This window comes from Ooceraea biroi, chromosome 14 (assembly GCF_003672135.1).
Source record: "Ooceraea biroi isolate clonal line C1 chromosome 14, Obir_v5.4, whole genome shotgun sequence".
Taxonomy (NCBI): Eukaryota; Metazoa; Arthropoda; class Insecta; order Hymenoptera; family Formicidae; genus Ooceraea; species Ooceraea biroi.
Window position 1 is genome coordinate 4029887 of NC_039519.1, and position 26014 is coordinate 4055900.

General features: G+C 37.5%; 3 protein-coding genes and 1 long non-coding RNA gene across 6 annotated transcripts; 1 reads left to right on the forward strand and 3 right to left on the reverse strand.

Moving 5' to 3' along the window:
• Positions 1 to 107: 107 nt before the first annotated feature.
• LOC105286412 lies at positions 108 to 21811 on the reverse strand. 2 transcript variants are annotated; one of them, XM_011351363.2, is made up of 6 exons: positions 21806 to 21811; positions 8272 to 8278; positions 3455 to 3548; positions 2466 to 2599; positions 2070 to 2360; positions 108 to 1347 (listed from the first exon to the last, which is right to left on the reverse strand). In XM_011351363.2, exons 3-6 carry the CDS (start codon positions 3531 to 3533, stop codon positions 685 to 687), a joined length of 1167 nt encoding a protein of 388 aa, XP_011349665.1. In that variant the 5' UTR covers positions 3534 to 3548; positions 8272 to 8278; positions 21806 to 21811; the 3' UTR covers positions 108 to 684. The 2 variants fall into 2 exon arrangements, with proteins under 2 accessions (XP_011349665.1, XP_011349659.1); XM_011351357.3 differs by lacking the exons at positions 8272 to 8278; positions 21806 to 21811 and having other exon boundaries at positions 3455 to 3573.
• LOC105286420 (keratin, type I cytoskeletal 10) lies at positions 13962 to 17557 on the reverse strand. Of its 2 annotated transcripts, none has more exons than XM_011351373.3 (6): positions 17424 to 17557; positions 16364 to 16543; positions 15768 to 16148; positions 14806 to 14866; positions 14332 to 14400; positions 13962 to 14241 (listed from the first exon to the last, which is right to left on the reverse strand). In XM_011351373.3, the coding sequence occupies exons 1-6, from the start codon at positions 17500 to 17502 to the stop codon at positions 14229 to 14231; spliced, it is 783 nt and encodes a 260-aa protein (XP_011349675.1). In that variant the 5' UTR covers positions 17503 to 17557; the 3' UTR covers positions 13962 to 14228. The 2 variants fall into 2 exon arrangements, with proteins under 2 accessions (XP_011349675.1, XP_011349682.1); XM_011351380.3 differs by having other exon boundaries at positions 15864 to 16148; positions 17424 to 17554.
• LOC105286431 lies at positions 17653 to 20631 on the forward strand. Its single transcript, XR_895238.3, has 2 exons — positions 17653 to 18416; positions 18570 to 20631. It is a non-coding gene; the product is annotated as an uncharacterized LOC105286431 (long non-coding RNA).
• Positions 21812 to 22792: 981 nt separating the features above from the next.
• On the reverse strand, positions 22793 to 25964 carry LOC105286403. Its single transcript, XM_011351349.3, has 5 exons — positions 25470 to 25964; positions 24311 to 24566; positions 23680 to 23984; positions 23233 to 23568; positions 22793 to 23128 (listed from the first exon to the last, which is right to left on the reverse strand). Exons 1-5 carry the CDS (start codon positions 25528 to 25530, stop codon positions 22905 to 22907), a joined length of 1182 nt encoding a protein of 393 aa, XP_011349651.2. The 5' UTR covers positions 25531 to 25964; the 3' UTR covers positions 22793 to 22904.
• Positions 25965 to 26014: the final 50 nt, after the last annotated feature.

The following is a 26014-nucleotide window of genomic DNA, read 5'->3' on the forward strand; positions in this document are numbered from 1 at the left end:
CATATTTGATCATCTGTTTTATATAAATAATTTTCCAAATAACGAAAATATAAAATATAATATTTGAGTTTTTATTCACTATCGTGAATATATCTGCAGCAGTTTCATTAGAATTATTTTATTAGAAATATGTCAAAATAACTTTACACGATGTTATTAACATCATTTACAATGCGTAAACAAATTTTATAAGCTCGAAAGCAGTGTAACAGCTACACTATTAATATAACACCAAGAAGACTGTAATATTTACTGTGCAATGAAATATTCTTCATAAATAGTCATCTCATTTTTCATAAATAGTAAAATTAGAATCGTAGGATCTCGTTTCTCTTTTATGGAAGTGGCTTAGCTTGGTGCTTGTTGCTTAGTTTATAATATAATACAAGGTATCCATAACTCATCACATTTTTTCTTATTTTTAAATTCTCTGCGGCAAATTTCACGCAAAGCACATAACTATGACATAATTGGAAATCAATTTTAGCTAGCTAAAGTTAATTATTATATCGTATAATATTCAAAATTTACACATTGCAACAAATATTTTTCATGAATTGTTTATCTAGAAAAATTCGCAATATCAAATTCCAAAGAATTTTTAACTAAAAATCAACGCTGGTGGTCCTTGGCCAGTATCACTACAAATAAGTTACAAAAGACTTTACTCTAAAAAATGATTATCTAATCCATTGTAATTTCGTCATTTGGTTCTGCAGAGTCTTTCCTTTTATTATCTTCACTGATGTCGCTCTCATCTGGCAAGTCAATAGGTGAAAGTTTATCTACATTTGACAAGATCGTTGCTGGACGCTGCACTTTCGTAGGCGGTTTTTTTTTCTCAGCATCAGATGCAACATCGTGATTACGCGAGGCTTCTAAAAGATCTATAACTTGAGGAGTTTCTGACGAGTTTGTTTCCGCGACAGACGTACGTTTCGGCGTAGCAGCTTCAGATGTAATATCCCCACTGGTTTTATTTTCATCTGGAAGATCGATGGGCGACAGTTTATCTATATTTGATAGAATTGTAGCTGGCCGCTGTTCCTTAACTATGGATGGTCCTTTTTTGTCAGCTTCAGGTATAGCAATATCGTGTTCATCCGAAGGTCTCGAAAAGTCGGCTTGAGGAATTTCAGGTATATTCATCGAGGACTCGTCAAAGGGATTCTGTACTTTTATGGGTACACCGAAATTGCGAACGTTATGTCGATTGTGAATGCTTCCAAGTGGTTCGGTATACTTGGAACTCGGCACGTAGAGTTCGTTCGGTTTGGTCTCTTCCTTTTCAACTTCAATCGCTAGTTTTCTCAGCTCCTCCTTCTCTGGCTCGGAAAGTGGACTGACCTGTGAAAAATGTATCTATATTGAATACAAGAAAAGAAAAAAAAAACACAAAGAGATATTAAATACAATAATTAAGGATTGAATTTCTTTGTTGCAATATGCACATTATAAATAATACTCTAAAGTTAATATAAAATCTAATTCTCATTAAACAACGAGTCGTATATCTTTAACAGTATTTACACGAAGCAATCACTTAAATCAAGAATTTATATTGTATAGTTGTTATATCGAAATAATTTAATGCTATTTGTTCGTTTACGCATCCTAACAATGCAAACCGGCTTATAAAACTCAATCATCCGTAGATAGGATCTCTATAAATACGTGGCCGTGTGTCGATAAAGCTACAAACGACGTCTCAGCTGAATCATAGATTTCTCTTTAGATTATACGCGGACGTCAAATAAGATAGATGTGCAGAAATCGAAAAAATAATATATTCAAATCAGTAATTCCCTTTCTCGGAAATTCTGTGCGTCGTTTGCTGCTCTACGTGAAGCAATCGTTATTTTTAATGGTAAAAGTATTATGATGGAATAAATGTTTACTGAATCATTAATGCGATTTTTATCCGCGACCAGATAGCAAAATTATAGATGTAGCAAAAGAAAATTACGTGAATTATCTGATTTTCGAAATCTCTTTTTTCGCAATTTAATTTGAAAATCAGTTTGCAAAAATACATGCAGCTCAATTATTAATTGCTTTTATAACGATACCTTAAACGCGGGTGGTTTCGAGGGCTGGTGGTGGTTTCTCATCCTGGCTCTCTCCCGATTACGTCTGCGTCTGCCCTCATTATCATCGGGTAGTTCATAGATGGTTAGCAACTTTGGTTTATTAGGGTTCCCGCTTCCTGATTCGTCGTTGACACTGGCGAACGATCGGCTCTCCGTTTGTCGCACGTGCAACGGATACGTATGCTTCTTTGACTCTTCCAGAAACGCGTCTATGTCGTCATCTTTAAAGCTGCCCGATTCGCGAACGAGCGTGTCCAACTTTTGCAAATTCTATCACGTAACACAAAATTAATACTTTGCAAAAATTAATCAATTTTGCCCTTCCTTTTTTTATTATTACTGAGCAAGAATGTATGCTTATCGAATTATTAATACCTTAATCGAATTCGATGTTTCCCCGAAAGCCTCGGCCAAATCAGGATTTATTTCCTCCAATGGTTCATCTCCGTATCTTATATAAACAGGAACGTATCCCGGAATGCTGGGCAAATATTGAAGGGGACTCGAATCTAGAAAGAAAATAAATACAGATACGCAAAGTTAAGAGCAAAAATAGTACCTAACGGTGAGAAACAGCGTACGTGTGCTTAACACGAATGATCCCGTTGAAAATACGCACTTGACAAGGCGAGCTTATTGACTGTGATAGCAATGCGGATATTTAATCAGGTGCATAGGGATTAGCTAGATTAAACGCTCAGTTAGATCCCACGTGTGGATCGCAAGAGGCAATCGCTAATTTGACCAGAACATGTTGGCCGTCTTCTGATATTTATCCTGCTTTTGGTTCTATTTTTTTTTAATTTAGGCGATAAGTGCAATTGTGTGTGTGTTCCAAATCCTTAGCTTCATTTCTTCTACAATTACACATTTTAAATAAATTTATTCGAATTAAATATAAATATAAAAGAATTAAACATTAATTAAACATATTTTATATTTTGTATAAATTTTATATAAATATTTTATATAAAAGTATTCTTGTTTTAATCGATTACATTTAAAATTCATTAAAGAATAAAATGCTATTTGCTTTCACGAAGCTTATTGCACTAAAACGTTTCAATTTTCTTTCGCGCGTAATTCGAGAATGGCGGCTGTATCTTTTTTCGAGACATTCCTCTTAATTCGATATCGCAGATCTGCGATATCTGCAATTGCAAAAAACTCGTGGAATTTGCGGAATATTCTGCAACTCATGAAATCCTTAAAACTTATTACTTGCGAGCGGCGGAAATCTTCAGAACGGCGCGCACTAAATAAATTCCGAGTTGCAAACACACAGCACACAATACACTGATCCTCCACAATGCGGTCGCGTAATTGTTCTCCTGGCGGAAATTTCGAACGTCGATTGTACTCACGGGCATAGCCAATGAGTGGTACCAGGAGTGCTAAAAGGGAGATGGCCCTGGTACCACGCAGCGTCCCGGTAGTCTGCATCTTTGAACGGTACTGGGGCCCCGGAGCATGGGGCTCTCTCCTTTATATGTACGGACCCCTACCCTTCAGCTGATGCTACGAAGAGGCCCCTCGGGATTAACACCGATTCAGGAACGCCGTTCCGTTAATATCAGAACAAAAAGTCAGGCTCTCCTTTACTTTCGGCAATCGAGCCGAACGAGCACAACTTATCGCGGTACCTTCCCTTGATGATGCCGGTAATGATGATAGGTCTGGCGCGATCGTTCATGTTCCACGTACACAAAATTATCTCTCAGACATCAGAAGACGAGCGGACCCTTGTACGAAGATGTTTCTGTTTTCTTCTGATCGAGTACTAGTACCTTGGCGCTTCAAATGTAAAGTAATGCTTTGCGAGAGCTGGAAGAGAGTATTTGATATATAATAGCGTAAATACCACAACGTAATCTTGTAGCGCTTAAGTACGCAGCCTGCAGACCGTTGAAGAGCTGAAACCTTGGGCAGCTCCTTCCTACTCGGTATTATGCGATTAATTTCAGGATCATCAGCGCATTTTAAAGATCGAAGGTCGCAATCGATCGGCGTGTAATAAGATCTGATAAATCATTGATAGTTATCTACGTGGCGAGTTCATCGGTATAGCACCTTGTGCGCTTTCCTTCTTCCATATCGCTATATATGGTCAATCGGTGTATTACACAACCTGACAATTTGCCTGAGAACCACAGCAATGCGCGCCGTTTTGCATGCTAAATGTGCTTAGCAAAAAATGTTGTCACCGCAAACCTTCATTACACCGTTAAAAATTGTGCGTCCATATGTTAAAATTTTCTTGTGTTGCCATGTTTTGATTATTACTTCAATGTAAAATTAACATACAACTGATATGTTATTATTTTTATAACAATTTTATATGTTACATTACTGTTTTACCTTCATAACTTAACATTTTGTATATGTCTCTTAGAAATGGAATATTATTTGAAATGTTTTTAACACAATAATTTTAAACAATCAACATGTCACAAAGTCAGTTTAACATTCTAAAAGAAGTTAAAGTAAATCTTCAAATAATCATGAACTTTGACATATAAAATAATCAAATTTACTAAAATTAAATGTTTCTATCAAAAATAATTTAAGTTGAAATAATTACTATCATGTGTTAATATAACATAAAAAGTAAATGTTCATATTGTACGAACGAAAATGTTCTATCAACTTTTCTGATGAGTTATTGTAACTTCTCTTCCATGTAGTTTTCAATTACTTCGTATGTTATTTTTACATCACACTTAAAGTCACAATAACAAAAATAAATGTAAAGTATTGTGTTAATTACTTAACATTTCTAGTTTGTCAAGAAGTAACATATGACGAATGAGTTACTTTAACTTAAAATTTAGAGTGGACTTTCTGGGACATGCAAAAAATGTTAAAATTAACATTTTATTTTTTACTGTGTACAAACGACGAACCTTCGGCAAATCTTGTAAAGCAAAGACGACGCACGCTGTGACAGGCCTCCCTCACTTCCCGCGAGCGATTCTGATGGAAAGTCGTTTTGCGGTAATGAACCGAAAGAGTCCTTTGAAATACGACGACGACGATGGACAGTAAACGGCGTCAACCAAGGCTGCCATTAAATGACGCGAGTCCTTACTTCACGTCGGCAGGATTCAGCCTGGTAAAGCTCACTTTACAACCGTGCCTACTCAGCGAGCTACCGTTAACCGTATCGCTTTTTTCTCGCTGGACTTCATCTCCTCAAGTGTGTTCTCTATCCGTATTACCGATGCCGTACGGTGCTGATTGGCTCGATTCCATAATGCAACAATAGTATCTGCGCGTTTTTTTCTTCTTTTTCTTGTACGAGATGTCTTCGTCGAGGACTCGAGGACGATACTGCTACTTCGTCATTTAGATTTTTACGTTCTCCTCGTTACTGAACATTCTCCCCCGCCTACGTCTCTGTTGCAAGAAAAATTATTCTTCACTTACATGCATCGGCCGCCAATCTTGTCCTGCAGGGTAATTTAATTAAACCGCGGCGCGCGAGTGAGCTGTCAGTGAGCGAATACGCATGTCGCACAATATTTCCATGTGGATTGTGCTTTTAATAAGCACTTCGTATGATGAAAAAGAACGTTAGTACCTCATTTAATAAACGACTGAGCCTGGTAAATGGCAATTCTTGATTTTACAGCCACGGACCGGAGATCCATCCGTGCCTGCTCGCAGGGTCAAGCAGGAATGTAATCATTCCCGCGTAAATGCGTTATCGTGAAGAACATAACTCAGATAATGCCGCCAGCATACGTAGGAATTAATATAAAATACGATCTGCTATTTATACTATCATAAGTTAGAAATTAATTGCGTATTTTCCTCGGGTGTAATCTTGATGCACGAGGGGTTTGAAACGCGAATATAATTTTTCTGCATCCCCTGACGAAATTTGTAAAATAAAATTAGACTCGTTCTCCTTTAATTCGACTCTTTTCGAAAAACGTATCTCAAAATATTACTAAGCAAAACTGTTTTATTCGTTAAATCAATAAGCGCTACAAATAAACGTAAATTTTATGTTGGAACGAACATTTTCCAAAAACAGTTCGCAAATAACAGCAAGTACATTGCTGCCATCAATCTCGGTACACGGTTCCCCATATTTAAGATAATTACAGTGCTAATTAAGTAATTTTCTATAATTACAGCTACCAGGAGGAGTAAGCTACGTGTGAGATGTGATTAGTTCCTCGCTCTCTCTGTTTCCTTTCGTTTTAGTGCCGTCTTATCGCGACGAATATGAGCCTTGAGAGCATCGACGTATCCTGGAGGAAAGGTCAGGATCACTATTCGACCCTCAGTCCTCCGTGTTCGCCGCGGGGAAGCGGCTCTCCGCACAGGTGGTGACAGGTGCGAGAGCCGGCTATCGTCTTACTCGCGTGACAGCATCCAAGGGAGACTTAAAATTACGTCACTTTCCATTTTACGCCATTTCTACTGGTCTACCTTGATAGGCTGCGGAACGAGTTGCTCCGGGTCCCGCCCTACTCTTGGATCGAAGTGAATATCAATCACATAGATCAAAGGTACAGGGTGATTCGTAAACGGGAATTTAATCTCCCTAAGCAACTCTTTCTTGAATCTCTATCTAAATATTTCGCAAAACCAAATTCATATAATATATCAATAAACTAATTGCTATATTTTTCGTTGATGATCGATGAGAGAAAGGCAAGTACGAAAAACGGCAGAAGGGAAATATTGCCTTTTAACGAAATTTCGTGAAACTAATATTCTAGCATTATCAAGTAATATATTATTATAGATTATTTATTTATGGCATGTATGAATTTACGGCGATTAATTGAAGTTTAATTGAATGTATTTCAAGTTTGCGGGGAATAGACAAGACGCAGCGTCTTAAGAAAGACAATTAATCGCACGATTAATTCGCGGCGCGTTGTCGAAGCGACTATGAGTAATTGCTAGTCTCCACTCGCACCCGTGTCCGCTGATCGTCATGCGATTCATGCGTGTTACACGGAACGTGGCGCGACTAGATCAATTGCAATTGCCAAGCAGGATGGCTCCATTGTGATCTAGGCCACGCGGGATTATTGATGAAGGTCGGCGGGGTTCCGATCTGCAGTGGCTCCACATTATCTGATCTGCATCGCTCGACTCGCTCTTGCTGATCCTCCTCGTGCTTTCGAGTTTGCTGCTCGAAGCGAACCACCTGCGTCCACCTACTCGCTTGAAAACTGCAACGACCTCGATGCGTCTCGTAAATCGCGAACGAAGTAGCGCGCGCGCACAGGACGGGCAAACACACGATGCACACGCTGCATGCCGATCGGTTTAGCACGGAATTCCCGTTTGGACACGGAATAGCCACTCGAGAAAAATGTTACGCGGCCGCGCAGGGAGAAAAAGCCATTTCCATCCGCGCGAACGAGCGAAAAGGAAAAGCCCGACCGGCCGTACTTACATGCGTGCGTGCATGCGTGCATGCATTGCACCGGCGCGGTTGTACGCGGGCTTTCCTATGTAAATTCCAGTCGTATGCAACCGGTTCCCTTTACGACCCCCGCGAGACTCGCGAGGGATTAAATTAAAGTCCGGTCGTGTACTCCTAATCGCCGGCGATCTTGAGTCACGCGGCATCGAGTCGTAGAAAATGAGGCGCGACTTCGCGTTTGCGGGTGCAACGATGATATTTCATCCCGTCCCTGTACCACCCTTCCTCCTCCCTCCCCTCCGGCCCTCTCAGTTGCTATCTTGTCGTTATTACGATTATTGCCGATGCCTGGGATGATGATGCCAACAGGTGATCGCGCTTAAGGGACTGCGACTGCTACGAGTGCACTCGTTAGCGGACCACGTCGCTTGACGTATCCCATATTTTATGTAGATACACCTACCGACAAGGTGCAATGAAATAAGATCGTCCGCGGCGTGCTATTAATACTCGGCTATGATTGAATTTACGTAATACAATAGCTTGATCCGACCGCGATAGATATATACGCGGGTGTAATATTTTATTTATTAGGAGTGTGATTTAGTTTTGAGGGTTTTGCAACAGATGGCTGTAGTGTCAGTTTGTTCCAATAGCTGTTTCCGATAACTGTTCTTTCTTACAGTTTGACATTATCCATGACATTTGGTAGCATTATAGCAATAGATGCAATAACAGTCGTGTTTATATCATCGTAAAAATGCAACTTCCGAAACAGCATTTTCGACATGCGTTGCTTTTGTTTTTTAATCAAAAGAAAACTGCGGCTCACGGTTATAGAATTCTTGTGGAAACTTATGGTGATTCTGCCCCATCAATTAAGACGTGTGAATACTGGTTTAGACGTTTTAAAAGTGGTGATACTGATGTGAAGGACAAAGAACGCTCGGGACAACCAAGAAAGCTTGAAAATGCAGATTTGCAAGCATTATTGCACGAAAATCCAACACGATCCACTTCAGAACTTGCCAGAGCATTAAATGTTGATCGTACAACAGTTACCAAACATTTACCTGAAATGGGAAAAATTCAGAAAGAAGGGAAATGGGTTCGACATGAATTATCGGAAAGTGCCATTGCGAACCATTTCGTTGATCGCCAGGCAAAAAAAGAAGAGTCTTTTGTCTCGGATTGTTACTGGGGATGAAAAGTGCATCTATTTTGATAATCCGAAACGCAGAAAATCATGGGTGGATCCAGGCGAACCATCAACATTCACTCCGAGACGCAATATTCACGGTTCAAAAGTAATGCTCTGTATTTGGTGGGATAGTGTACTATGAGCTGTTAAATCCGCACGAGACTGTCACGGCTGATCGTTATCGACACCAATTGCACAAGTTGAAGCAAGCATTGGACCAAGAACGACCACCAATTGCGAGTAAACGACGGAAAGTGATTCTTCTTCGTGACAAGGCTCGACCTCACGTTGCGTTATCAGTGAAAGAAACACCATTAGAGCTCGAATGGAAAGTCTTACCGCACCCCGCGTATTCTCCGGACATTGCTCCATGCGATTATTATTTGTTCCGGTGGATGCAACACGCTTTAGAGGACACACACTTTGATAATTTGGAAGAGGTGCGAAAATTCGTCGACGAATAGATCAACTGAAAAGAAGAGTGATTTTATCGTGGTGGAATCGATCTCTTGCCAGAAAGATGGGAAAAAGTTATAGAAAACGAAGGAAAATATTTTGATTAAGGTATTCATTCATTATCATATTTAAATACATGCGTTTTTGAGCAAAAAAAACCCTCAAAACTAAATCACACCCCTAATATTATTCTTGTACATGTGGTTGGTTGAGCATTGACAATTTACGAAGCTGTGTCGATATTGGATATTCCATTTTACAGAAAAGAAAAGAGTCTTGTGTGCTTGCACGAGATATTTGTCTTTCGTACAGTTGACGAAATGAGCTTGCAAAGGCAATATGGAATATTATAATTGAGTCCGACCGAATTAAACAAGTGAAATGGAATTCGGCACCCAAGCGCGAGGATGAATTACGCGATTCGCACGAGCGAGAATGTACGATTCTCGTACCTGTGGCCGATGTATCTGGAACGCAGTCCACTCGCTCGCGGGACGCAACGAAACGGTAACGCTATTAATTCAGCGCGGAATCGTCATAACAGGTGAGATAACGAAGTATTGAATCAGGTTGCGTGCACACCGGACGACATGATTAATATTACGTATCATCGGGTATATTTATTTCCTAAACAGTCTTTATTGAGAGGGATGAAAGTCAGATTAATCTTGTTGGCTGAATCCCGCGTTATGCGTCTTTATGAGATATAATAGATACGAAACCGTTGATTCGCGCGTGTGATAATGAGTGATCCGATCGCTGGCTGCGTAATTTCGCGATCACTATATTAATGCGATCTTTGAGCGATCGATCGTGTTCGATCAGCTCGACGATCTATGATCATCTGATTTTTTGCCGATTAATACCTTGTCGTTCGTTGACGTGACACGATCATCCGCGAACCGTTAATTGGCTGCAGTCGCACGAATCCGGTTTTCGCTGGAACGATTTTCTTATCAATCTCGTCTAATTAGCTGGTGTGTTGAGTCACGCCTAAAGACTATCATTAACCTGCCACGAATATTTTTAACGAAACGCCACTTCGTGTTAATAAAGTGATCATGAATCATTCGAAGTGACACAGATTATTAATCGCAGCGCTCGCGGCGCTCTCTTATCGCAGTGATTTAGCATCGCAAGAAGCAGGATTTTAGTTTTGCCAAATAAATTTTGCTAAACTTCTGCAAGATTAAATCAGCATTAACTCCAATCTTACGTATTAAGTAGCATCAAATATTTATTGCATATAGCCGATCGTATACGATAAGCACAGGACATAAGCTGCTTTACGAGTAATATTAGCGCTGATGAGCAATAAAGAAAATGCATGGGACGCAGATATGGTGACACCAATATACTTCATTTCTTCATCGTTATACGTGTCTGACACGACACGGATTATTAATCTGACGTGTCACAGATTTGCTGGCTACTAAGTATCTACTTGTCAGTATCATCCAGATACCACATTTCTGATACCAGCGTACCTTTTCAGTGTGCGCATGAAGTGCGCACTGAAAGTGGCGCGCACGTGCGAATTTCTGACGATCCCGGAGCGCTCCTCGAGCAGCTCTCGAGGGAGGCACCGAAGATACAATTACTTCACTCGTCCGAGTGAGTTTTTACGGGGTGCCCCTGTTCGCCCAGTTTTTCCTGGCGGCTGTGTCGGCCACCGCAGCCCACCGCGAGTTCGCCGGCCGGCGACGGTCAACGACCAGAAAATACGGCGCGATTGCACACGTGCACTTTGTAAAAGAAGGTAACGAAGAAGAGAGTCGCAGAGTGTCGTGTCTAATGAAGAGCACACGTTCGATCGGAGTCAATGGGTGTTCGACGACCCGCAGACCCACATTTTCCACGAGCCGATGTGGATCGTTGCGTCAGCAAGCCGTCACTCCCACGATCCGTTCATTGTTGTTGCACGGACTACGATTGTTTCAGCAAGAAGTGCGTTTCCTTCTGGATTATGCAAAATCCCAGGAAGACAGATTATCTTGGCCATGACATATTGGGTTGGCCAAAAAGTAATTGCGTTTTTTTCCAATAGATGGACATACATGTCTTCAAATGTAACTAACTTCATTCTAAACCGCAAATTCATTATGTAGGTTAACAACTCACAGTTCAAGTTTGTTTTAGAAAAAGAAAGTACACGATTTCGTTAACAATTGTTTGCCGTCGATTTCAAAATGGAAAATCAAAAAGAACATTTTCGTCATATTTTGTTTTATTACTTCCGAAAAGGGAAAAACGCTGTGCAAGCTCATAAAAAGTTATCTGATGTATATGGCGAAGATGCTTTAAAACTGCGGCAGTGTCAAAATTGGTTTACTAAATTTCGATCTGCAGATTTTAATGTAAAAGATGCACTACGCTCAGGAAGGCCAATCGAAATTGATGATGACAAAATAAAGGCACTGATCGATTCTAATCGGCGTTTAACGACACGAGAGATTGCTGAGAATCTTAACGTATCGAAATCGAGTGTTGAAAACCATTTAAAACGACTTGGATACATTAGTAAGCTCGATATTTGGGTACGACATGAGCTCAAAGAAATTCATCTCACTAAGCGTATTGACATCTGCGATTCTCTTTTGAAACGTGAGGAAAATGATCGATTTTTGAAACGTATGATAACAGGCGACGAAAAATGGATCGTCTACAACAACGTCAAACGAAAAAGATGGTGGAGCAAGCGTGATGAACCTGCTGAAAGCACTTGAAAAGCAGATATTCACCAAAGAAAGATTATGCTGTCAGTCTGGTGGGGCTTTAAAGGTATTGTGTATTTCGAGCTGCTTGCAAGGAATCAAACCATTAATTCAGACGTATACTGTCGTCAACTGGATAAATTAAATGATGCCATCAAACAGAAACGTCGAGAATTGGTGAATCGCAAAGGTGTTGTGTTTCACCATGATAACGCTAGACCACGTACAAGTTTGGTCACTCGTGAAAAATTGTTGCAGCTTGGATGGGATGTGTTACCATGATGTTACCACATCCACCATATTCGCCAGACCTGGCACCATCAAATTACCATTCGTTTCGTTCTTTGCAAAACGCCTTGAATGGTAAAACCTTTACTTCTGATGAGGATATCAAATCGTTCTTGTAATTGTTTTTTGCTGAAAAAGATAAGAACTTTTTGAGCGCGGAATCATGAAGTTGCCTGAAAAATGGCAAAAGATAATCAAACAAAATGGACAATATATTGTTTAATAAAGTTTTTGTTTCCCATGAAAAATTCGCCTTTTATTTATATAAAAAAAAACGTAATTACTTTTTGGCCAACCCAATATTTCGAAGCAATGCATCTTGAAGCAGTGCCGCGAACAAAGTATTCAACGCATAACTTGCTGTTACTTATATTTTTGTACTTAATTTAGGCCTTTATTTTTTCTCTATTTATTCTTCATCCGACATTTCTCCTAACAACTTGAATTTTAATTTCAATTTTAATTTCGACAGCTTCTGTTTTCCAGTGTGGAGGCTCGAGGAGAAGCACGAGGAGCAGTTAATCGTAAGTAAGACGTGAATGTAGGAAACCCTGAAGAAGAATGTAAGACGCAATCGGCGACTGCTGCAGTTAAAGGCCGTGAAATTGACAGGAAAAAAATGACAGCTCGCTGACTCACGCGGCAAATGATCAGCGAATAGGCCACTTTAATCGGCACGAGACGAATCGCGCTACTTATATTTGCTTTCCTTACACTCGACGAGAGACAAAAAGAGAGAGAATACGATATTCTTATTTTTAGCGGTTAATACCGATAAGGTCGCCGAAGGGATCATCGACTCTGCGAGCGAGCAGTCGTCCGCATCGCGTGGCGAGACTCGCTCCCGACGAGCCCGCTTCCGATCGCGTCTCGGACCGGCTTCACGTTTCGGCGAGTGATTCGTTCCGCGCCAGTACCCTCTTTCTCCATGTCCAGCGCGGGAAGATGAAGAAAAGAATCGGAACTTTACCGTTACGTTCACCCAACTCGCGCCGTAATTACTGTTGCCACTCGCTGTTACAGACAGAGTCGGCCGGCGCATCTCTGAAATCGTTTCGCTGCGGATGCTGCGGAGGCTGCGGAGCTCGCTCTCCCGTGTACCGGTCGTATTTATAGAGAGCCCGGTTAAGGTTGTGGCGCCTAGATCCCGCCGATAGGAGGAAATGCAACAGAGTTATAATACTTATGAGTCTTATGACGCGGATCCGCGCGAGTCGCAAAGAGCCGGAGCGAGTTTGCGGATTCCGCTCGTGGATCACGCTGGATTGCAACGAATTGATAACGCGCAACGGATTACGCCTTGCAAACTTAGCAACTGGTGCTTTATCGTTTGCCGACGAGGCTGATATTCCATATATTGCATCGTTTTACGACTCTCGTCTTCTAATCTTCCGCTGGATTTGAGAATCTGGTTCTCTTCATCCGTTCATCCGGGTATCTTCGAGAAGTCATCATAATAATAAATAATAATAACTGCTAGAATATTATACCGCGATTAAACGAAAAGGAATTAAAAAGATTCGCGTTTCTCGAAAAATAGTGCTCGTTGAGGAGACTTTCCCACCTCGTGGAGGGATTTAGAAATTAATAAAAAACGAGTTATGGTGTAGGCTGAAGAATTGCCTCATTATCATAAGTATAGCTTTATCGGAAAGTGAAGAAATTAATGGACCATTAGAGCCACGCGAAGAGCGGGGATATGACACGTCTCGTTAACACGCAGCGCTTCTTCGGCTTCAGGGATCGATGAGAAACCAATCGCGATACGTGCAATTATTTCCAGGAAGTCGTTTACGTCCGAATAACACAGTGAATCATGATTTTTGTTAGAGCCAAACCTGTTTTGTTATTTATTCACGGCTACCATGTGCCATACAAGTATGTACGTTGTACAAACGACCGAACAGGAAAGCTTTACGTTACAGTGCCTCGAGACCGATTATCGAATGCTGTTGTCCGTGACGTCATTTGTGGTGAATCCATGTTCGAAGAATCCACGCTCTTTTGCACTGTATGTACGTGTGTTAAACATGAAGGCAGCATACATTATTAATGGCAACACGTTCACGTGATTATGAACGTTCCGCTCATTTTTTCCCCCTGAAAAAGGAAATTGTGTTTTAATTCATAGTAAACGTGACCACTCGAGGTGTCGATAATGAGATGATTGTTCGGAATAGTAGCACTTACCAACTTCCAGAAGAAGATTGAGCCGAAGCAGAGGATTGAGAATACGATCCACCTCCGTATCCACCTCCACTAAAATGTCAAAGAATCATGATCAATAAAAGAACAGAATCGGTCTGTAAGACAAGCTAAATCGTACTAATTAAAAACTATATTTGTAGCATAAATGGATGAAAATGTTGTGTGTCAAATTTATAATCCAAGTTGAAACATAAGCTGCAACTTGCAGCCGCAAAAACCGTTTTTGTAGTATAATAAAATAGTAATATAAAAATTTAATTTTAAAATTTATACTTTAAAATACGCAATTTATAATAATATTGTTTTCTTTTGTTTGATTTCATGTGATTGTTTGAATCGGATGAATTCTTTGGCCAATAATCTCATACATAGCTTTATGTGTGTATATGTCTGTGTTGTGTACAATCTACGTTTGCAGATCTTTAGGAACTGCTGCATTAATAATAAAATTAATACCCGCAAGTCCTGCAGCCGCCGCCCGGATAACCTCCGTAACCTCCTCCTCTGTGATGATGGCCTGTAATAGGTACGACCACAACTAGTATAACTTCTTTCTGATATCCTAAACAAAGCCCCTATTAAGCGTGCGTTATCTAAGCGGAATTTAGCAGTAGCAATGTTTTACGTTAATAATATGCATAATTAAAATGAGATATTTTTTTATTATGTTATGTTATTGCGTGATGTGCAAACTCCAGCTGCACTTTGTAAAGTTATCGGCAATAGCCAAGCGAGCAAGAATTTCTAATATTATCAGTCAGTATATAGCTTAAATATTAGATTATTCTTTTCATATGTACATAATTAATTTCACACGTTATATTTTATAGTTAGAAAATAATTAAATAATTGTTTACGCGTAGTTTCTGCTCTTTTAGTAATTTATGAATCCTGAAATTTTTATTAATATTCAATAGCTTTCCTTCATTATTTAGTTTTTGTTGAAACCAAGGCATGAAATAGCTGAAAAAATATCTGCAATTAGTTTAATTGCCAAATATAGGAAAATCTGGAGAGACACCAGCGCGACGAAGACGCATTTCAATTCTCGGAAATGTGCATCATAAATTCACATTCGTAATAGTGTGTACATTTTGACGCAAGTCTTAAGTACTCATGACGTTGTTACAGTCGTATGGCTAAGATCCGGAATATATTAAAATAAAAAATGATTCGAATGTATACAATATATCCCGAAACCATTCAACATTTTTGTTCTTGGCCAATTAATCTGAAGACAATTTTTCCTTACCAAAAAATTTTGTTAAAGGAAATTTTAATTTAACTAAAATATCTGTGAAAAGAAAGTAAAGATTTTGATGGTTTTGGTATATGTCGTACATAAAAATTAGCAGATAAAATGATCCCCCAGCTGTATTTGCTCTGTCTATCTGAGCAATTAAGAGAAGGTAACTCACCTCCGCCACTTGGAGGATAACCCCCACCAGGATAATAACCACCGCCTCCGCCACCGTAACCACCAGGATAATATCCACCCCCGCTTGGATACCCACCGTATCCTCCACCGTGACCACCGTATCCTCCGCCACACTTCAGGCAATAGCTCCTCTTCTTGCGGTCGTTCTTCCGCTCGACTGGCTTCAAAGCTGATTCTATCATATTCTGCGCCTTCGCCTTCTCCAATTTCATCTTGAGCACTTGCGTTTGGCTGTTCAGATCGATCTTGTTGACCTTGAAACCTTGGCCTTCCAATTCCTCCGCAAATTCGTCGAGGTCGGCCGGTTTTTCGTTCTCTTCTTCACTATCTTCCACCACTAGGAGAACAGTGACCAATGGCTCTGCAAGAGCATACTTGTTACATTCGTGTTTTTTTTCTAGGAGAATTACATCGGTTTTCATGCATTCTTTCATTTATAATGTATTTGTAATATTCGTTATTCGTTATTTCTCAGTATGTGAAATCAATTAGAGACTGGCAAAACAAATTTATCATTAAATGAGATTCCGATAAGACATGAGGTATTTTATATGTCATTCGGTGATTTACACTCACCCACTATGTCAGGCACTGCTTCGATCACGTCACGTTGAAACACCTCCTCCGACGTGTTGCCGCTACCATTTTTTACGGCGTACAGATTAATTATGTAGACTGTAGCATGATGTTCTTCTAACGGTGGTGGCTGCAGGTCAGTTGATAATGTGTGTTCTTCGTGTGTATTCACAGCCGAGTCTGACTCGAATAAAAAATGAATCGAGCGTTATATGAGCAAATATAAAAAAGTTAAATCAAGATTAAACGTGTAACGGAAATTTTATATTGAGTACGACTGAATTTCTTCTAGCACACATTATACAATCCTGACATCACTGTTATTTTAGAAGCCAATCTTCTTGCTTGTTGCATACAAAAGAGATCGCAAGATTTTTGCACAGATGTTTCTTTAATTTTTCAGCGTTTAAGATTGTTGCAAAAGTGCCAATTAGTTATTAAAAAATTGTTATCTACAAAGATTATGAAATAAGAAATAATTATTCTCCGAATTCACTTGATTCCTAAAACATTAATGTTATCTGAACAAGATTGCGTTACTAATTATGTTATAAATGTTTACAATCGTACTCTTATCGTTATTTATCTTTATATTTCTCATAGCTTCTTTGAAAAATTGCAAATTACTCGTATCTAACATTTAATAGAAATCTTGTGTTACAAATAATAATGAATTCTCTCTATATATAAAGATGTTTTTGCAGAAATGCACCAAGTGATTCTTAAATTTGTTCAATTGCAATTAGGTACTATTATATTTACTATTATATAATTATAATTATATATTTTTATTATATGTAAGTCTACCAACAGACAAATTTTAGAATAAAAATAGAAATTTAGATTAGTTTAAAAAATATCGTTATATATAACGTAATATATAATATGATATAAAATATAATTTAATGTATTATATTACAGAAAAAGAGACACGGCTTAGTTGAGAAAATTAGAACATGTCGTAAAAGAATTTTATCACATATAATTGTAACAATCTTATATTTTATCCTATTCTATCTTTTTTTTTCTTTTTTATCCAATACACAGTTTATCCTCTCACCTGGTACTGCAGCCGGCAGCCCTAGAAGGGTTGTGACAAATGAAAATAAGAGCACTACGCCAAGAGTACGAACTGCCATTGTGAGGGCGTTCGCTGTTCTCAGGATGCACTGTATGACGATCCTTTAATCTCACCGCTTTTATAGTCATCGATCCGACACGCGGTTGATCCTGACGTAATTATGTAATGCGGAGCCACCTCCATCGCTTTCCGCCACGCATATCGCTGCATATCGCGTTGCGCCGGAACAGCGTAACGACGCGGATTTTTGGATTTTCCGAGGGAATCCCCGTCAGTGTGCGCTTGCACACACACGCACTCTGGAACACTTCTCTTTGCTGCAAGGATGCTGTAATTATGCATGCCGACGAAGATCAAGGCGAACGCAGAATAAACTCAAGAGCGAAGAAATAGTCAACTTGATAAGTAGATGCATATATACGTAATAATGACAACTGTGTGCAAATGCTTATCGTAATTTTTCATCGACATTGATGCTTACGTATTAAATAATATCAAAGAGACTGATGAAAAGCAAGTTTTTCTAATTTGTTTTGTTGTTCTAGAATACTTTAAATTAATTGAGAAATTCTTATCACGTTACAGCAAGTGACTTAAAACTAATAAATCATAAACAAATTAAAATCTTAGGTGTGCACGTATAAAATTATGATTCTGTGCAAAAAAGAAAGTACAAAGGAAAGCTAGTGTTAATAAGGTAAAAATATGAAAATCGATATTAAAGACTATAAAAATAATAGCAATGTCGTTTAACCACTTTTTATCGCTTTTAAAGTGAGCAAAATATTAGCTAATGAAAAAATGATGAGAACAGTATTTATTCTTCAGGAAGAATACGGTTCATTAAAGAACCACTAAAATCTGTTAATGGATGACTACCGAGAAGACACATTAAACTCTCCTTTAAACGACGCTATTATGCATAATAAGTATATAGAGACTGTTTTCGTCGCTACATAAGGGCAGAAGCAAGTACGTACGAATATATTCTAAAATGATATGAAATGTATATCAGTAACGGCCGTAACACAGCGTCATATACTTTGAGTAATGCCCCGAGAATAATTCCCCGGCATAGAGCCGTTACTGCAATTAAAGTTTCCAAACAATCTGAAATAATTCCAGGATTTCCCAACTTGAGCATACGTACGTTCTGAAATTGATATTGAGATCATCATGCTGATTACAAATTGATTTATGTTTATCAAATGTAGTATATTAAAAACATATGTGTATTAAAATTCTATCCTATTATAATTTTGATACTACTTACGTTATTCTAAAGTTAATCTTAAAAATTATCTGATCGCTATTATTGCGATTTCCTTTTAATTAATAATTAAAAGTAATCAACAGTAACATTAATTTTGAAAAAAACGAATATTATATCTTAATTTATATAAATTTAATCTCTAAATAATTAAAAAATATAACTGATTTATTAATATATTTGATTCTGATTTGAAACACACGTGGCAAAGCTGTTAATTTCTACAATTATCAGCATCGCGCTTTGGAATCACGATCAAATTGCATATGCAAATTTAGTTAATATTTCCTGTTTGCCTCTCACTCAACGTTGCGATTAGACTCGCATACGTTGTATCCGCCGATCATGTTATTGCGTGTCAATTTTGCTCATGTGTAAATTTTTGCATGTTCCATCACCGATCACGAACACATGTCACTCCTTTTCCAAAAAACCGAGATGAGATTCCGAGTATCTTAAACAAATGCATGACACAATAGGATATAAATAATATTACATTTTCAAGTTCTCGTTTAAATGATAGAGAAAAAATTATGCCAACTTATGCTACTATGCGATGAGATGATAATCAGTAACCGTACTTCGATCTTGTATTTTGCAATTCATAATTATGTCTCTTATATAATGGAAGACTAAGAACTGTTACAGTTACGAAGAACTTATCCCGTTAACATAACAACGTAACGAACATTTTGAAAGCTATAAAATCAATATTTAACATATTTCATTAATTGAGAGACAAAACTCTGAATCGATAATATTATTATATAATAATCAAGATACTACAACATTGCGTCAAATAGCATTTAATTGAAATAAAAATTTATTGATGACCAAGCTGGCAATACAAATGTAAAGGGCACAACGTTTCGGCCGACGGAAATAGCATTTAATTCGAATAATATTTTAATATTTTATAAATAATATTTTATCTGCACTGTTCTTATACTTATCACCGATACCGTCACATGCGCGTAACATACGAATTAAATACTTTTTCAACAACATTTTCTACTTACGTCACTGATAACACGATGCGCATTTACAAACGGAAATAATTAGATTTACCGAGAAAATATTGCAACTTGCAAACTTGCTTTTCTAGAATACTTAATTATTTGCAACGGCGATCGTTACGGGGAACATCTACCGATCAAATTATTCGAAATGTGCGTAACGAAAACCGCACGAGCTGCCACCTCACCTTCCTGTCGGTTGCAAAAGAATGCGGAGTCCGTTTAGCCTTGATCGAGTCAGATCGGATCTAGGAATAATAATCGCTTTTTTAGTGATGGAGAACCGTAACGATAATCCCTTTTGGAGGTAGATGCTGATTCAGAGAATTCAAATCCATAAATTAATGAATCGTTATTTTTATATTAGAATGACAAGAGACTTCACATTTGGAATATGCAAATGAACATTAATTATTGTGGTACATGTATTATTAATAACTGTATAATTAATTTGTGTAACGTTAGGTATCTATTATATTGTATAATACTATCGTCTATAAACGTCTATAAATCTACATAACTGCTGCTTAGGAAATAATAATATGTACAAATCCCAAAAAACAAATTTATTTCAAAAGATTTCGGGAACAACATTACGTTATTACGTTTGTAGATTGTTCTCACGATACGATACACCGCTATTGTCAGTATCGCAATTGTTGGTATGCTGATTTAACAAGCATACAAAGAAGCCGTAAAAGCCAGATAATTGCTATTAAATGATGGTTTGTAATAATTCTAGGTTCTGATATTGCGTTCTTTTGCAAAACTTCGTTCGCAAAGAAATAATTGATACAACATAAACTTTGATTATTCTTCTATCTTGTACGGAATATGTATCATTGTTTTACATTTTCATAAATCTAATATAGACACGAAGAACGTGTCTATATGTATATAATTAGTGTGTACCTTCTATTCTGGTTCTACAATACAATTTTACGCTGACGGTTTCATTTCCAAACACGGAAGAAGTTGTACTGCATGAATCAGCGTTGTGAATAATTATCCCATAGTTTAGAGCATTAATTGCGTACGCCAAGACGTTGCGGGGATTTTGCTGGCCATCAGCATTCAATCATTTGGCACATCATTTATCAATAACTCCGTATAATCGAAAAAATAAGTAATACTAATTATCACTCATTATATAGTTTTTCAATATTGTTGCATGTTTACCATTATGTCATAGTTATGTTATTAAGCGACGCTATCAAAAAATAAGAATTTCACGATAGTCTCAATGTGGTACTCCTTGGAACAAACGTTCACCGCAAATTGCACCGTACAAATAATCAAATCTCGCGGAATTTAATTCCCAACTGGTTCCGATGATTATTTTCGTTATGGCTTTTTGTATTATATTGAGACGATCGATGAGTCAATGTTGAGACCTTGGATTATATCGAGGAGCACGAATTTTAGACTTTGTAGACGCGATTATACTTTCACCAATAGTCCATCACATATTTCTTATTTCTGACTTTACACAAATTCTATAAAGAATGAAAAATAGTTACAGAAAGAGAAAAAAATTAAATTATTTTAAAAATACATATATTTGACACAATACAAAAATCTTTTGATATATTTTTATATTGAATGGATAGTCAGAATTTTTCTATTTTTATGCGCTGTAATCGTGAAGATATTGATAAATGTGATCCTTCCAAGAAATCAAATTCATGGAAAAATAGTTGTTGCTTGTTTGAATCTGTGCATGATTAATTACTGTCATTGAGATGAGTCGATGACACACGTATGAAACAAACAGTATTGCAATCTATCGATGAACTTAATTTCAAAGTAATTGAGATTAATTATTTAGAGAATAAAGAGAATAGAAAATAATTTAGAGAATAAATTGTTTTTTTTTAAATAATATATTGAAAACTTTTAAAACTTACTTCAAACTTTTGCCAGTTACAGAAAAGACGGTTTTAAAAGAAAATGTATTTAGCTAACATCTTTTTATTAAGCACACAAAGTGACGGTGAATTTGTGTACTCAGTCAGTATATAATATGTTAATATAAATTTAATATAAATATATATTATTATCATTATTTATCTTACATACCAACTGCTGATATCGTTGCTAAAGATTATTAGAGAGTAGTCGATAACGTAGACTTCGGTTATTCCTGTATTATTCAGGCCATCAGGCATTCCAAAGATGTCGCGATGAGTTCAAGATCATTTCATGACCTTTAGAATCACTCCACAGTAATGACCTTTACCTACTTCATACGAAATTTAAGTTAGGCAACGTGATAAGCATATAAATAAGAATTTATAATATGTTATACTGATTCGTGATTAAAGTGTGAAATCCGAGTTCAATAACTTTTTTATAGCATTGAATAATTCCAGCACAAGCGTATAAAACTTTTAATAAAATAAAATAAAAATACATTATAAATATGCAATTATAGAAATGCAAGGGTTGTTATTTAATAACTGCAGTAAGATAAAACAAAAAATTTTGCTTCTTGATTCTTTTTTAAGTCTATCACTTGTTACTCAATTTATCAATTGTTCCATTTAATAGTACCCTTCAACGTACAGTGGAAAATGATACAGTTAACATTTTATTAACTTCCTCATACAATCTAAAGCTTAAATACGTTCTCTTTTAACCCTTTTGACCTCGCATCGAGCAAGGTTCATATATCTCATTGCAACTTATCTTTCCGCGAATCAATTTCCTGGAAGCAAGATGAAGCACGTAGGATTTTAAAATAAGAGGAGAAATAATAAATTACATCACGGACCGCGCGCAATAATTGCTATCGTAGCTCAATTGATGCTGTCATCTGTGGCAACTTTTATTGTTGCATATACTTCACATTCTTATTGTAAAAAATACGGTCGCGAACTCAATAGAAATAGGAATCTAATGAATTGATAAAAAACCAAACGTTCAGGAATATTTATATTCAGGAATATTAATAATATTTGTAAAAATGGATATTTTCTACAAATATGATAATTACATCTTTTCAAATTTTATTTCAGCTTGTAATTAATTATCAAGGAAACAATTAGAGAAAAGAAATGAGCTGTCAATTTATACAATCGTTTTATTAATTGGCTACAATAAATTAAAAAATATTTATAATTCATAAAATTCATTATAAAATATGTTTTACAAATCTTTTTTCTTTTATGCCTATTATACAATGTCGAATAATTCGCCAATAGCATCTGCCAGATCGGAAACTACGTCAGATTGTTCCTCAGAATCCCTGTTCTTGATATTTAAAATGATCGGATTTTGTTCATCTTTAGGAAACCTAATGAAGGCTCTTCCTTCAGAAGACGCACTTTCTTGTACATATCCATTCCCGGCAGCGTGAACATTGACATTTCCAGCACGGTGTTCCGAGGTCGACGAACCTTGGGAATGATGCTCATTGAAGGATCCTTCAGAAATGTAACTAGGAAACGCTGTTCAACTCTCAGCGTGATTTTGAACGTTTCATGTGGTATGTATACTTAACTGGTCGAGGATAACGCGAAGTTTAAAGGGTTCTTATTGATTTGGGAAGCTGAATCACTGGCCGAAGATCCGTAGGAAGAGGAAGAAAAAGAGTTCGCACTTGCTGCGACTTGAAGCCCCGTCGATCCGCGAGTTTGATCGCTCCAGGAATGGTATGGCTGATGCTCGATTGATAAACTTGGCCGGGGAAATACCCTGTGATTTGGTTGCCATTTATAGATGTGAATCCTTGGCCTTTGTTCGCGCCCGGATGTATCATGCGCATCTATGTTCAATGATGGTCGTGTGCCACTGTGCGGCTGCGAGATGATCAACGTGGGCCGATCGAAACGTCGATCTAGAACAACAGTTTCATAAAGCAGAAGTCGTGTTTTGGTTGTGCATAGAGGAAAGTATGATGAGAATTGGAAAATAACGAAAGGAATGCGTGATCAATAATTGTACTCGCCATTGTGCCCATTATTTGGGCCAACGTTGCTCCATATGGGTCGATTTGGATATTGCGAAAAGAATCGTTCTCGATTAATACCAGATGCAGCAGAAGATTGCGAGGAACCAACGGAGGATGCAGCGCCAGTAATCGCTTGTCCACTTTCGACCACGCCAAAAGCAGATGCGGTTGCTTGTCCGAAGCTGTGCGAATGGCTTTCGGTTTTGGCATTGTTTCCGTCACTATAAGCCTTCGCGCCTGCGGTAGAGATCCCCGAAAATCCTGCAGAAAGGCTCGTCGACTTGCTTACAGAAACGGGAGATCTAAAAGAAAATAATTGTCTTTTACACGTGCTCTTTCTTATAAAAAAATCCATTAAATGTTGCACATTTAATTCATTTAATAATACATTTAAAGTAACAATATTGACAAGCAGAAAATGACAGTACACTTGAAATTCTATTTGTCGAAAATTATAAACATGAAAATGCACATGATAATAAAATCAATAGAATTATTAATGAAACGTTATCAAACTAATTGGAATAATTTACAAATATCTCATTCGTATCCATTCGTAATTATGTTTTCTCTGCTGATTATGAATTGTAAATAAATTTCATATTATATTATATTATTCCATACATACCCATCAACCCCGTATCCTCCAGGGTGATTGTAACTGTTGCTTTCCGAAAGACTAATACCATCAAGGCTCGCACCTAGGCTGACGGAGTGTGCATTGTTGTGCCCTGTGTTCAAGCTGAGAGTCGCCGTAACAGGGATGAGGGAGAGGAAACGCGTCTGGGGATCCTCCCGACTTGACATCTTGACGACCGACTCTGGCGTTAGTTTCGGCGGCGTGTTCCATCGTCGCTCATGTTCCCTTCTGAACTCTGCAGGATCTGTTCAATGAAAAGCGTTTGCTCAAGTATCTAAATATCTCAAGTATCTAGAAGGCTATGCAATATGAGTAAATTGAAAGCATTTTGGAAGATTAAACATGTCAATTTGTTAATAAAATAAGGAAAGCGATATCGGATTATGCAAAGATGTAATTCGTGAAAGCTTATGTTAAAATATATTTGAAGAGATTTTAATGTATCGTGTATAACAGTTGTAATGGATGAGTCATTTGTACACACGTTTGCGTCATGTAAATTTCCAATCAGATTTGTATATTGCTGACTATTAACTTCAAAATACTTTTCCATTCATTACACTCTTCCACATGTTTTACGTTATCGCTATTTTGCGTTGTTAGCTGCTGTCTTTCTCAGAAACATTTGTAGATAACCGAGAAGAGCAAACGGCACGAAAAAATGCACTTGCTATGCAATAATATAATTGTAATATCGAATTGTTGAATTTTGTAAATATCACAATGTAATATCAGAAAGTAGGATATCGAAATATTCATTTTCCGTTTGTCAGAATCATAAAATCTGAAATTAATCGTTCGTGAGTGCTGCAAAAAAATATAAAATTACCATGACAGTCATGATACAAGATAAACAATAATGACGATATTAAAATAATCATTTTCCGTTCTTCGAAATTATGGAATTCGATATTATAATATAATAAATACCATTCACACACGTTGCAAGAAAATATAAAATTTCCATCAATATTTTAATGAACACTACGTTCGTCACGGCATGTTTAATTAATTTAAAAAGAATATTTTCAGCTAGCGGCACTCGCAGTATGACACTCGTCGTAAAAATTCTTTCCTCGAGGTCATCGATATCAACATGCACCAACACGGTACTTGAATTTCCAGCTTCCAAAAATATCTGCCTCACCTGCCAATGCAAACGACAGCACGAATATTTGTAGGAGGATGACATCGACGCTCTTCGCCATGTCTGCAAACGTTCTGACTTGATCTTGCTGGCGCTCCGCCCTTTTTCAATATCTACGCACGACCTTAGAATCATTATTAAAATGCAGGACGCGTATATCTACACGTAATTCCCCTGAATCGTTACGCGGTGACGCGAATCATGGAAGAGAAATGCGAATCTTTGATGACCGATCAACGACCACTAAATAATTCTTTAGGTGCATGCCTCATTACGTTTAAGCAAATTTTAATAACCACAAATATATGTCTTATCCATCTTAGGTACATCTTGAGCAAATCATATTTAAAGTTATTTTGTTATTAATTCATTCTTCGCGGCAACAATGCTTATCACGATTGATGACGTTGCGTGAATCCAAAGAATTGATTATGATAAAGATTAAGATTGCGAGGACAGCTTGTGCAATATATGATTTGGAATTACCAATGACGATACTTCTAATATAGCAGCAATACAAACTCTGCTTAAACAATTGCTATATA